At 40.1% G+C, this 12308-nt stretch overlaps 1 protein-coding gene across 10 annotated transcripts in view; it reads left to right on the top strand.

Moving 5' to 3' along the window:
• RASA3 (RAS p21 protein activator 3) overlaps positions 1 to 12308 on the top strand; it is a 189435-nt gene that overhangs the window by 146039 nt on the left and 31088 nt on the right. For all 10 annotated transcript variants that reach the window (XM_072994575.2, XM_078391461.1, XM_020783990.3 and 7 more), the window contains 7 exons: positions 1410 to 1514; positions 1786 to 1942; positions 3414 to 3562; positions 5601 to 5715; positions 8539 to 8613; positions 10118 to 10241; positions 11962 to 12068. In XM_072994575.2, coding sequence (XP_072850676.1) covers positions 1410 to 1514; positions 1786 to 1942; positions 3414 to 3562; positions 5601 to 5715; positions 8539 to 8613; positions 10118 to 10241; positions 11962 to 12068 — 832 coding nt within the window. The remainder of the gene's footprint in view (positions 1 to 1409; positions 1515 to 1785; positions 1943 to 3413; positions 3563 to 5600; positions 5716 to 8538; positions 8614 to 10117; positions 10242 to 11961; positions 12069 to 12308) is intronic.

Genomic DNA, 12308 nt, shown 5'->3' with positions numbered 1-12308 from the left:
CTTAAAATACTGATGCACATAACTATGTACATAGAATTCCAAAAGGAGCTGTACTATATAAACCTAGCCCATATTGATTTCAAAGGCGGTAGATTTTAGCCAGTCCCTCTCATGTCTCCCACCCTGCTGCCAAGAGGAACAGCAGCCTGGGCAAGGGCAGTGACATCACTGTCTCTTGGATTACAGTTTATCCAGTTATGATAGGTATGAAACAGAATAGTTTTTATTAGAACATGGAAACTGATTTCAAATTAACACCCTGTGTAATTATCATGTATCTCCAAACTTTCTTCCTCTTCTTCATTTCCTGTGTTTCCACTCTTACCTATAAAGTTCTACCAATATAGTCTAGGAAAATGATTATCAACATTATTAAATCAGTGGTATGTCTGTAACCATGTTCCTGGACTATACTTTTATGTTTAAACAAAATGTTAGATTTTAGAATCAACATACAGATATGTCAGTGAGCATCTTTCTTAGAAACATATTTGGTGCCTATAGAAGAGTTGACATGTTTCCCTAAAATATGAAAATTGAAGACTAGAAATGCTAGTTATTGGACTTGATTCAGTAGCCAAATTCCTTTTCAGCAACCTGGAAATGATGGATATACTCAGGCTTTTGTGGAAAGAAGGTGTAATGCCACAGGCAACAGACCCTCTGCATCCTGCAGGCTCTGGTCACTGGATATAAATGGGTTTGCTACAAATAGTCATGGACATGCTCCAAGAATTGCTGGCTGGTCTTTGCTGAGTTTGGAAGCCTTTTGAGAGAAAGAAAATCATATCCCAGTAACACTGCAAAGCTAATCTTGTAGATCAGTTCAATGTAAGAACTGATTGTTGAAATAGCTGCCATATTTTAACCTAGCCCTGTGAATCTGAATGTCAGGAATAAGCTGAGAGAACCAACATCATACTGCTGCACTATGAATGTAATTAAGAAGGTCTATATGTCACATTATAATGGGAGCATATTGTTTCTCCACCTTGTTTTAACTGTTATCTCAAGCCTTTTTACCAGCTCTGGAGGAAAAAAGCTGGACATTGGCGTGTGTATTTGCCAGGAGCAATGAACTCCTTGCTTTCACATAGATCCTTAGTCACTGTAATCAAATCTAATGTATTAATTGGTTCAGATTTCAGGGGAACATCTGATGCAACATTTGCAAATACAAACAGCTGAAGAACACTGTATTCATTACATAGCACTATTAATTTTCCAATCTACAGACATTTTCTTTCAGTAAGCTGGACCATTTGGAACTTCGAAAGAAATAATGTTGTGCCTCAATGAATAAGAATGTTGTTGAGTTCTGTTTTAAGAGGGAGAGGAGAAGGAAGGATTAAAAAGGCAGAGAAATGTTTCCTCTTTCATCCTCTCTCTTTCTTTTATTGTTTTTACAGGATTGATCTTTGGAATGCAAGCAACCTGAAGTTTGGAGATGAGTTCCTTGGTGAACTGAGGCTACCTTTGAAATTTCTCCGGCAGTCCAGCTCATATGAAGCATGGTACTTAATTTTAATTTTTAGTACCTTGTATCTACATTGTTTCTCCTTATACAATAATATTTTTATTTCTCCAGTTTGGGTTTTGTGTTTGCAAACCTCCACTAGCTATCTGATTACATTACTGAAATATTTCCAGTTAAAACAAAACATTATATCTATCTATCTATCTAAAAATATTACACCTATCTTTCTGAAGACCTACAGCTTGTATCCTACTGTGAAACTGATACACAGTCTGAGATGTCCTGTGTGTTTTTCTCTCTTCTGTTAGGTATTTCCTGCAACCCAGAGATAATGGTAACAAGTCACTGAAACCTGATGACCTGGGTTCCTTGAGGCTAAATGTGGTTTACACAGAAGACCATGTTTTTCCTTCAGACTATTACAGCCCACTCAGAGACCTCTTATTAAAATCTTCAGATGTTGAGGTAATTTGTTTGTTAGGTAACTTTGTTACTCCCTAACTCTTTTACCATAGTGATGCAGTCAGGGTGTAGATCCTAGATCAGAGATGGGCAAACTTCAAGAGATTGGAGGCCATTTTTCTAGCTGCAGGACCCTCCAAGAATTGTACCAACTCCTCTAAAACAAAAATGGAAGTGGTTGGGAGGTAACTTCTGTATGCTTTCATTGAAATATGTTCTGTTGTGGCATTCCATATACACAATAGGGATGAAATAATCATCAGTGCAAATTCCAACTGGTTTCCTTTTGTGATTTTGTGGTACATGCAACTTTGTCACATTACATACGTCACATGCATCCCAGAATAGCCAAAGGCAACCTTTGATTAGCATAAATTTGCTACTGATTATTATGGCATTATGTCAATTTGCTACTTATTGTTATATTGCACATGCAGAGCTGTGTCACAGGATTTTAGCTTCTGTTTTTAAAAACTGAGTATTTGCTAAAATCATGTGCCAAAACAAGGGGAACCAACCTTTGTTTTAGAGAAGAGTTATGGCCTCGGATACATGTTTCTGCTGGAGTGAGTGGGTGAGTGAGTTTGTTTATTCCATTGCTCTCATTTGTAGATTTTCTTGGTTCTTGGGAAGCTTGTGTGGGGGACAAAAGCAGGCAGGGCCCCCCACATGATTTGGAGTCATACTGCACATCTTATCAGTGTTTCTTTAGCTGGCCTAAAGCTTCTTTAAAATCTTGTCACTTTTCCTCACTGGACAGTACCACGTGGCCTCTTGTAAACTTGTGTTTTGATATTCCTCCAGATTGACCATTTGCTTCCTCTTCCTCTTTGCTCTGCTTTTTTATCAAGACACTTCTCTTCCTTTGCCACATTCAGTCCACTAATAGTCACCGTTACTTTGGCTTCCTTGCCTCTGGGTTCCCAGATTCTACTTCCTAGGACCTCTTCCTATTCCTCAAATTTGCCCTTCCTTGAGATTTGATTCTCAAACAAAGTGGCAACATAACCTTCCCACCCAAGCACACAACTCACTTCCCTAATCAAGGTAATATTCCATGATTCCATGTTAGTTCAGCTAATCAGTATCAGAGGTGCCACCACCACAATTAGGGAAAATCTGTCTTCTTATATTACATCCTAAAATGGATTAATAGGTAACCAAGGAAACTGACTTCAGTGTAAATACTCTAGCAAATTCTTGACCACCTAAAAATTCTCTTTTCCACCCAAACACCTTACACAAACTGGAGGAAGTTTAGAGAAAGACAATGTGAAAATATGTTGGCTTGAAGGAGTATTCGTATTATGCCCTCTTATTAAAATACACAGCCAGTCCTCAGTAAATGCCTCATAGACATCCATGTAAGTGGGCAGTGCAATAAATTATTAGTGGTTTGGCATGAATTAATAAAAAGTGTGCTGACTTCATGAGGATATTCATATTTTTAAAGCTTTTTCTTCTTCATGTTTAGCCTGTTTCAGCATCTGCAGCCCATGTTCTGGGTGAAGTTTGCAGGGAGAAGCAGGAAGCAGCCATACCTCTGGTGCGACTCTTCCTTCACTATGGCAAAATTGTGCCTTTCATTAGTGCAATCGCAAATGCTGAAGTAAAGAGAACTCAGTAAGTATTGCAATTACTTCAGAGTATGTCATACTGAATGGCAGGGTATGGCCTTCGGAGTGCCACTTAAAGAGGAGAAATAGGCTTCCTACCACCACCTTTATAAAGGCTTCATAGCAGGACAAAGTTAAAGTGATATAGAATTGTACACAAGAGTTGCTGCAACATGGAAACAAGGCCAACATTAAAGAATCATGAACATTTTGACTATCATCTAAAGGTTTAGAATAAAATATCAAATGTCTGTTTAAGGTTTAAAGACTAAGCACTATGTAGGTTGAGCTTCTGTTTCATGCCTCTAGTAGTTACAGCCCTTAAGGTGTGCTTATTTGAATGACAGACTTATCTCCAGGTGAATACATTAAGCCTAAGGAAGTCTTTTTAAAAGAGCTGTTCTTACTTTAAAGATCTATTTTCTTCATGTTTCTTTCAAACTTCATTATTTTATAGGTATGCCTGCATTCAAATATAGGACTACCAGGCTGCCTTGCTTTTGTGGAGGAAAGAAGATGTATATATGCTTTCCTGTAATTCATTTCAGCCACTCAGATGTTATGCAGCCTGCAGTGTGCCAGTACTTAAGAAAAACTGGATCTTGTGCTTTAAAAACGAAAAGCTCTTTGGTGCAGAAATTTGAGGGCTTCCATGGTTTGTAAATTGAACTGACCTCACAAATTGACTTCTTCCCAGTAAAAGATGGGAGGGATAATGCAAGGCAGATAGAAATCTCAGCAGTATATGTTGTCCTTATGTGACCTGCATGCTCAAATCCTCAAATAGCAGAGACCTCTGGCAGTGCAGTAGATAAAGTGACCTTGACTTGATCCAGGTTTGCTATTAGAGTGAAATAATAGCATCAGGTGGCAGAGTCTGGTGTGCACCCATGGCAAACCCCTACCTGATTATGCCTCCAGAGAACCCTAACCATTTCCTTCTCTTGGTGGACAAGAACTTTGTGTTTCTTTGGGGTTGCACTGGCTCTCCTGCAACCCCCAAACTAGCCATGCTTCTTTAGGTGGGGTGTGGGATATTTTCTCTTTGCCATTAAGGAGGTAACACTAAACTGCCAACCCAGCCAGGTTCTGAAAAATAGAATGAGGGTTGGTCCTTTGCCTCGGAAAATGTCTTTGTCCAGACCTCGGTTTCAAGTCCTCCCTCTGCTGTGAAACTTGTTGATGGATCCTTCAGTATTGACATGATTATTGTGAGAATGAAATGGAATAGCCTTAGAGAAATGGCACAATGCAAGTGTGATTGATAAATACGAGTCCCAACACCTGCATAGCTGGTTCCTCTGTTCACTGGTGGCGCAACTGTACGTGCCAGTGTTATACAGTTAACGCCTCTTGGGCAGTCTGGATCTTTTCTACTGCTTCACCAGCACATTTGTTCCTGCTACCATTAACTGTAAGATTCACAGCTTGGAAAAGTGTTTTGTTTTAAATTAGAATTCTCAGAATCCCCAAACACGTATGGTCACAAAAAGCAACTTTTCCATATGCTAGGAGTGTTGCATAAGCCATGAATGTTTCTACCTAAGAAAGGCCTCCTCCCTCAATTAATTTTATAGAAAGAGGATGCCAGTGCTTTACTTGAGCAGACTTTACCGCTAGACAGCTACCCATACTTTCTTACCACTTTATCCCTCATCCCCTGCTGGTCAAAATACACTAGGGCAGAACATCTGCAAACTTTCTAAGGCTGATTCATGCATGCATTCTGAAGTCTCTGATACCTTTGAGGCATCTGACGGACAGCATTTTAAAATAATTTTGTTTAGGAGCCAACACTTGAGTTTCATAGGAACAACCTGTGCCTTGAAAAATGGTACATTGATTTCATTGAGGTTAATGACTACCATATGTCTCTGTGTGTCATGCAAAACTAAGAATTAGATGGCATCTTTTGATATCATCTTTTAATGGGCAGCTCTTGAGTCAATATTTGTACTGGATTGCTTCAGGTATTTATCTCATCAGATTTCTGGTATTAATACTTTATTAAGAAACCCAAATGATAGAAAATTGTTTGCTTTCAGAGATCCAAACACGATTTTCAGAGGGAACTCATTAACTTCCAAGTGCATTGATGAAACAATGAAACTGGCAGGGATGCACTACCTTCAGGTTACGCTAAAGCCCATTATTGATGAGGTGAGATCAACTTCTAAACTTTCACATCTCTGATATCTGAAGTCTTTTCAGAGCACTGTGTGTGATTTCTTGCTGTTCTAAGGATATTTGGGTACTCTTGTGTTCAAAGACGTTGTGAGAAGCCTCTGTAGTATTTGGCTTCTTCAGTGAGTCAACTGTGTTACTTGGATGCCAATACATTAATATAAAATTCTGTGTTCTGAAGAAGCCACAGGTGCAAGTCTTGTGTTACAGAAACAAGCATTTTGAACATGGAAGAGCATGCCCTGTGCAGACAAAAGAAATGGCCCATTTAAAAATACGATTATTTTTAGATGGGTGCACATCTTCTTGATTGACAGTGTGGTGCAATTTATTTATCTCTCCAGTACAGTTAGTCTGTCCCCTTTCACAGTGTCACAAATAAGCAGACCACAGGTTTCCTTTAATTGATTCAGCACTTTCTTAACTCACATGTCAGTGCAGAGTGTACTAATGATCTTTTCTTCAAAACAGTTTTATTTATTTATATTTATTTATTTAACTTATATGCCACCCACACTGCCCAAAGGACTCTGGGCAGCTTCAGCTTAAAACAGTTTAAATACGATAAAAAGATAAAATAATTAAAATACAATTAAAAATCCAGTGCTCTAAAAATTGCCATCAGGACCCACAGTTGACATTATTTCAGATAAAACCTTCTGGAACAGGAAGGTTTTGACCTGGCAATGAAACGTCATCAACGTTGGCACCCAATGAATCTCCCTTGGGATGGCGTTCCATAGTCTGGGGGCAGCTGCTGAAAAGGCCCTTTGGCTACAAGCCATCCCTCTTACCTCCTTGAGGGATGGCTCTTTCAGGAGGGCCCCCTAGCTAGATATTAATTGCCAGGTAGGTTCATATAGAAGGAGACAGTCCTTCAGGTATCCAGGGCCCGAGTCGTTTAGGGCTTTATACGTCAAAACAAGCACTTTGGATTGGGCCCGAGCAGTGACTGATAGCAATGTAATTTGAACAGAACTGGCCTGATGTGTTCCCTAGTGGCCCCACCACTCACCAGCTCGATTCTGAACCAGTTGCAATTGCCAGACCATCTTCAAAGGCAGCCCCACATACAGTGCATTGCAGTAATCTATACAGGATGTTACCAGTGCACGCATAACTGTCATGAGACTCTGTTCATCGAGGTAGGGTCATAGCTGGTATAATTTCCTCAGCTGAAGGAAGGCACCCCTGGCCACTGAGTCCACCTGGGCTTCCAGAGTTAGACCGGGGTCCAGGAGCACCCCCAGGCTGCGGACCCTGTCCCTTAGGGGGAGTGCAACCCCATTCAGGGCAGAGAAATGGCCTTCTAGTCTGTCCGGAGAAGCACCCACTAACAGCACTTCTGTCTTGTCTGGATTGAGTTTCATTTTATTAATCCTAATCCTGTCCATTATCAGGTCCAGAGATGAGTTCAGCACAGAAACCTTACACTACTGTTCTGTTCTTTGTATTTTCTTAAACAAAAGTGGAGACAGAAAAATATTTCCTTAAATGTTCACTTGGTAAAAAATGAGTTTAACATCTTTTTAACACAGAGATCTTTACATTTCTCACAGACAGTGCACATATAATCCTGGCTGTCTGCAAATGGAAGCCAACCCTGTCTCTTTCTAGCTCAAATTCCACTGTCGTTTCATTTATCTGCCTAACCATGATTGATTATTACATCTATAAGGTTGCCAGCTATGATTAATGACAAAGCTCCTCTCTTAACAAGCATTTCAAACCAGTGTTATAAATGAATTTTAAAACTCTTTATAGGAAACCATGGTTAGAGTCAGTACTCTTCAAAGTCATGGTTAAAACCATTTAGGGAGAGAAGAGAAGTTACTTTTCTGGAGGCTTGTTCTTGATTTGAAAATAGCTAGCTTTGTTATAGGGAGCCATTATTATGTCTTCAGTGCAACAGAGAGAAATTCACCATATCTTACCAACAGAAATCCCAAGCAGTTAAATTAGAATCAGTCATTTGTATATGAAACTGCAGTAGGGCAACCTGCATGCTATTTAGAGGCTTTACTCTCTTCCCACACTTTGGCAAGCAGACCAAGTGCCTTACTTACTTACTTACTTACATGAAACTGAAGCTGCCACCAGCTCCCATCTTTCTTCTAATGTAATAGGCTGTTGTAAGAAGTACATTCCCTTCCTTGTAACCAGGAAACTCAATAAAGCAAAAAAACAGAAGCAAGCAAACAAAAACCCAAAGCCATAAAGGCATACTTCCCCGTTTCTTGAATCAGAGGTTTCTGATACGCGTGCAGAGAAGAAAAAAGGAGTAAGCAGGGTGGATTCTATCTAAGACATTACGCTTTATTACAAGTTAGGGGAAAAGGAGTATATTAGGTTAAAGGAAAAAGATAATGCAAAGTTAAAATCTTATCACAGAATTCCTTTCCTGATCATAGCTTAATTAAACAAAATATAGTAAGCATCTTGAGTAGGTCATTAGCATTAAACCAGTGTCCCTTGTGCATTTAACTACATAGACCCTATGTTACTCACAACTATCCAGCCTTATGAGATCATGGCCCACCGGTGTTCAGAGGATAGAGCTGTCAGCATGATCCTCTGTAATTTCTAGATGAAGAAAAAGAGAGATGAACTTTCTTTGACTTCTAACCCAATAATTGCTGAATAAGCCTCACTAGCTAATACGGATGTGTTGTCAGGAAAACCTGGCATCTTTACCTACCTGTTTTGTGATTTTAAGTCTTTGCATGATGGCAGCTAGTAACATTTTTTAAAATTATGTTTATTTAGCTGATCTTCACAATTAATTTATTTTTCTTTTAGATCTGCCAATGCCATAAACCCTGTGAAATTGATCCAGTGAAGTTAAAAGATGCTGAAAATTTAGAAAATAATAGGGTAAATAATGCATTTTGTAGTTGAAAATCAGGTTTCAATTTATTGCAAGAACTATTGTTTGACATTTTAATGCTAACTGTGTACTAAAGTTGTGTGCTTTTTTGCATCTGGGCCAAGTATCAGTAGATACATTTGCTACTCTTATGCATAACACTTGATTGTATGCTACCTAACCTATACCAGCTTCCAGCTACTTCTACTCAGATGTTGTAAATCAGGACACTTTGCCAAGTAGCTGCAATTGGGGTTGTCTTGTGAGTTGCTAAATTCCTGTACAAAGGAAAATAATATGTAGATTATTATATTAGTCATGTGCTTGCATGTGAGAACTCTTCCACCGAGGAAAGTAGAATATGTATTCTCAAAGGCTTTCATGGTGGGGATCTGATGGTTGTTACCAAAAGACTCCTTCTCGGTAACATACCTCAGACTAGTTTCAGAAACAGCTTGCCATGCAGCACAGAGACAATGAGGGCAAGAGGGCTGTTCAGACAAATACAGGTCAAAAGCTGCTTCAGGTGCCCACCTTGATCCTGCTGTGTATTCAGTGAAGAATTTTAAAACAGGTGTGTGGAAATGCAATCAAAGTTGCAGAATGCATTTATGAGATAACCTTATGTTATCTCATAAATGTGGTCACATATGTGTTTTTAGACCGTGTCTCCCAGAATTCCCTGGGCAGCACTGCCCAGAATTGGACTGCAAGTCCCAGAAGTCTTCAAAAATTCCCATCAGAATTGTGGTAGTTCCAGAACACAAACGTGCAGCCCTCTGGGAAGGACCTGAAGAGGGATCGGTGGACTAAGTGGGCAGACACAGCAATAGGCCAGAAGGCGACATCTTGGGAGCACTGGCCAGACATGGAGAGGGGTGGCCAGGGCCAAAGTGCTGTGGGTGGAGCAGGCCAGGTGCCAGGGATTGGGTGCTGTTCCTCCTGCCCAGCTCCTCAGCCCAAGTGTGGGCTAACTGAAGAACAAGAATGGATGGAAGGGGAGACTTCTGCTGGGGGTGGGGATCAGCTGCTGCCCATCATAGCATATCTGGAAGTCGGTTCTTGAGAGGGGAAGAGAGGCCAAACTGGCTGCTGCAGGGAGCAAGGCAATTGTGGGAGATGGGCTAGAAAGGAGGACAGTTCAGATTGTGAAGGAGAACAGCTTCTAGGTGGGAAAAGAGCCTGGTCCCTTCGGACTGGTTTTATAGTGAGGGATCTGGATGAGAGCTCTGATAGTGGTGTACAAAGTTGCAGTTTTGAACTGCAAGTCCCTGGGCCTGAGGAATTCTTGGAGAATTCTAGTCCAGTTCTGGGAAATGCTACCTAAGAAATTCTGGGAGCTGACGCCCAAAAACACTGATTTGCACACATCTACTATCTTCCCATCAACTTTTCAATTAAAATCAAGAGTCATTCAAATTTTTAAGGTACTTTATGGAAGTTCAGTGTTTTCCAAACCTGGAATTATTTCTGCTTGATTATTATTGTATCTCCTTGTTTCTTATCTCCTAGGAGAACCTTAGGCAGTACGTAGACCGGATATTCACAGTCATTACAAAATCTGGGGTCAGCTGTCCTACAGTGATGTGTGATATATTTTTTTCATTGAGGGAATCAGCAGCCATACGTTTTCAAGGTAGGTTACTGTGTAGATTTTTTAACGAGCCTTCAAGGACACCCTCCCCTGCAGGTAACCATGTAACCCATGTTCCTGCTTTTGCTGTTGAGGATTGTCGTCACCATTTAGTTTCTTTTCCTTAGTCTGTTTATTTGTTTGTAATTTTATCAGTTTGTTTACTTTTTTCCATTATGTGTAGATTTTTACAGGTGGGATGGAACAGGAATGGTTCATGTTGTGTTGTAAAACCACTCAAAGCAGTGGATTTCCACTAAGTAGGGAGGTGTAAAAATGCCACAGGCAGACCGACAGACAGACAGAATCTGAAATGTTCAGATTCCCAAAAGCAATTTTAATGTAGCTTTAGGAATCATTAATATGTACACCTAATGGCTGAAATCCAGTAGCAGACCCTATGTCACTTGAAGCTGATGTCAGTTGTCTTAAGCCGCATAAGTTCTGCTACTGCATCTCAGCTGATTAATTGTAGTTGTAACTAAGTATTTCACTAACTGTTCCAGGTATATGTATGTATGTATGTTTTTGTTTATTCCCTGTATGAATGGCCCCCAGAGACAGTTGCCAAGGTTTGAGACTTTTGTTCTTATTTTGTTTGAAATCTTAAAAGTCAGATATTGGCAAGACAATTGCATCAAGGGCAAAACTGACAGTAATATCCAGTCAGTAGCATTTCAACATATGTGTTACATGTGTTGTTTACTTAGAGACTCTCTATTCCACTGTTCAACCACAGAATGCTTCTCTATTAGTGGAAACAACGACAGTCTTTCTCAGTTTCACAGCTTGAAAGACTGGGGTAGGGACGAGGAAGAAAGCAAACTTGGGCACTAGTTTGGGTAGATTAATGGAATGGCCGCTACTAGATAATAGTTGAGGGAGCCAAAAATAGCTAGCTGGTTTCAGAACAGATGGACTAGCTTCCTCTCCCTCTGTTGCACTGTGATAGAATGGCCAGCCCAGCACTAGGGGTCCATTAAGAGAATGCTAAAGGCAGCTGATCTCTTTAGAGAGCCAATGGATTCTCCTTTCCAGCCACTAACTGTGAGCTGATTTAAAAACTTACAAAGATGAGACCTGATTACTTGTTTAGCAGGATCTACTTCCTACAGATTTATAAAAAAATTGAACATGGTTATTTGTGGAGTACCACTTAATAACTGTTTTATTAAGATTTTTACACGAGTCGTCAAATCAGTAACTGGTGTTGGTGCAGCCTTCAACTTCACCTTCACCACCCTATTTTTTTGAGATCTACTCCTATATTCTAAAGACTGGGTTAAGAGTTAATGGCTAGAAGAAAGAAACTTGGTTTTGCAGAGAGAACAGCTGCCTTCAGCTCTCCCTCAATGGTAGCTAAGCATCACTCATTCTGTCAGGCCACCTAAATTCTGTAATTTTAAGAAGTGGTGCCTGAATTTTCTTTTTCTCCTTCCCTCCCCATTCCTTTTTCTTCTTCTATTATTTTTTAGATTGTAAGGCTGAGAACAGAGACTGTCTTCGTTTTTATGTTGCCTATCTCATTTCCAGGGGCCAGAAAGTGGCATAATGCTCAGTGTATCTTGGGCGCAGTGGCCATGCTGGCTGGGGGCTTTTCAAAGCTCTTTGCATGGGAGTGCCATTATGAAACCCTGGATTCTCACCCTTCTTTTTGTGATGGTCTTAACTTTTTCCTAAATTATAGCTGGTGGACAGTTTGTATTTTGTTTTTAAATTACAGATGACCCAGATGTTAGATACACAGCAGTAAGCAGCTTTATTTTCCTGAGATTCTTTGCACCTGCAATTCTGTCTCCAAACCTCTTCCATCTTACACCACACCATCCTGTAAGTGTTGCATCTTCCAGTTGAAAATCTGTTAGAATTTGGGCACACACAGAGTCTTCTGTTTGAGCCTCACCACTCCTGCGTTCCTGCTACCATTGCCTTTTTCTCTCTAAAACAAGAAGTCATAATTTCCATTAGTTCTATACAGTTGAGAAGCACTCAGCTGATGGATGCTCTCTGACTTCTTAGACATTAGACTACTTTTGCTCAAGAGACTGATGGGTTTCATTGAACCTCTCA

Source organism: Pogona vitticeps, chromosome 3, assembly GCF_051106095.1.
Source record: "Pogona vitticeps strain Pit_001003342236 chromosome 3, PviZW2.1, whole genome shotgun sequence".
Classification (NCBI taxonomy): Eukaryota; Metazoa; Chordata; class Lepidosauria; order Squamata; family Agamidae; genus Pogona; species Pogona vitticeps.
The sequence above is the reverse complement of the archived record's forward strand: the minus strand, read 5'-3'. Positions and strand labels throughout refer to the sequence as shown.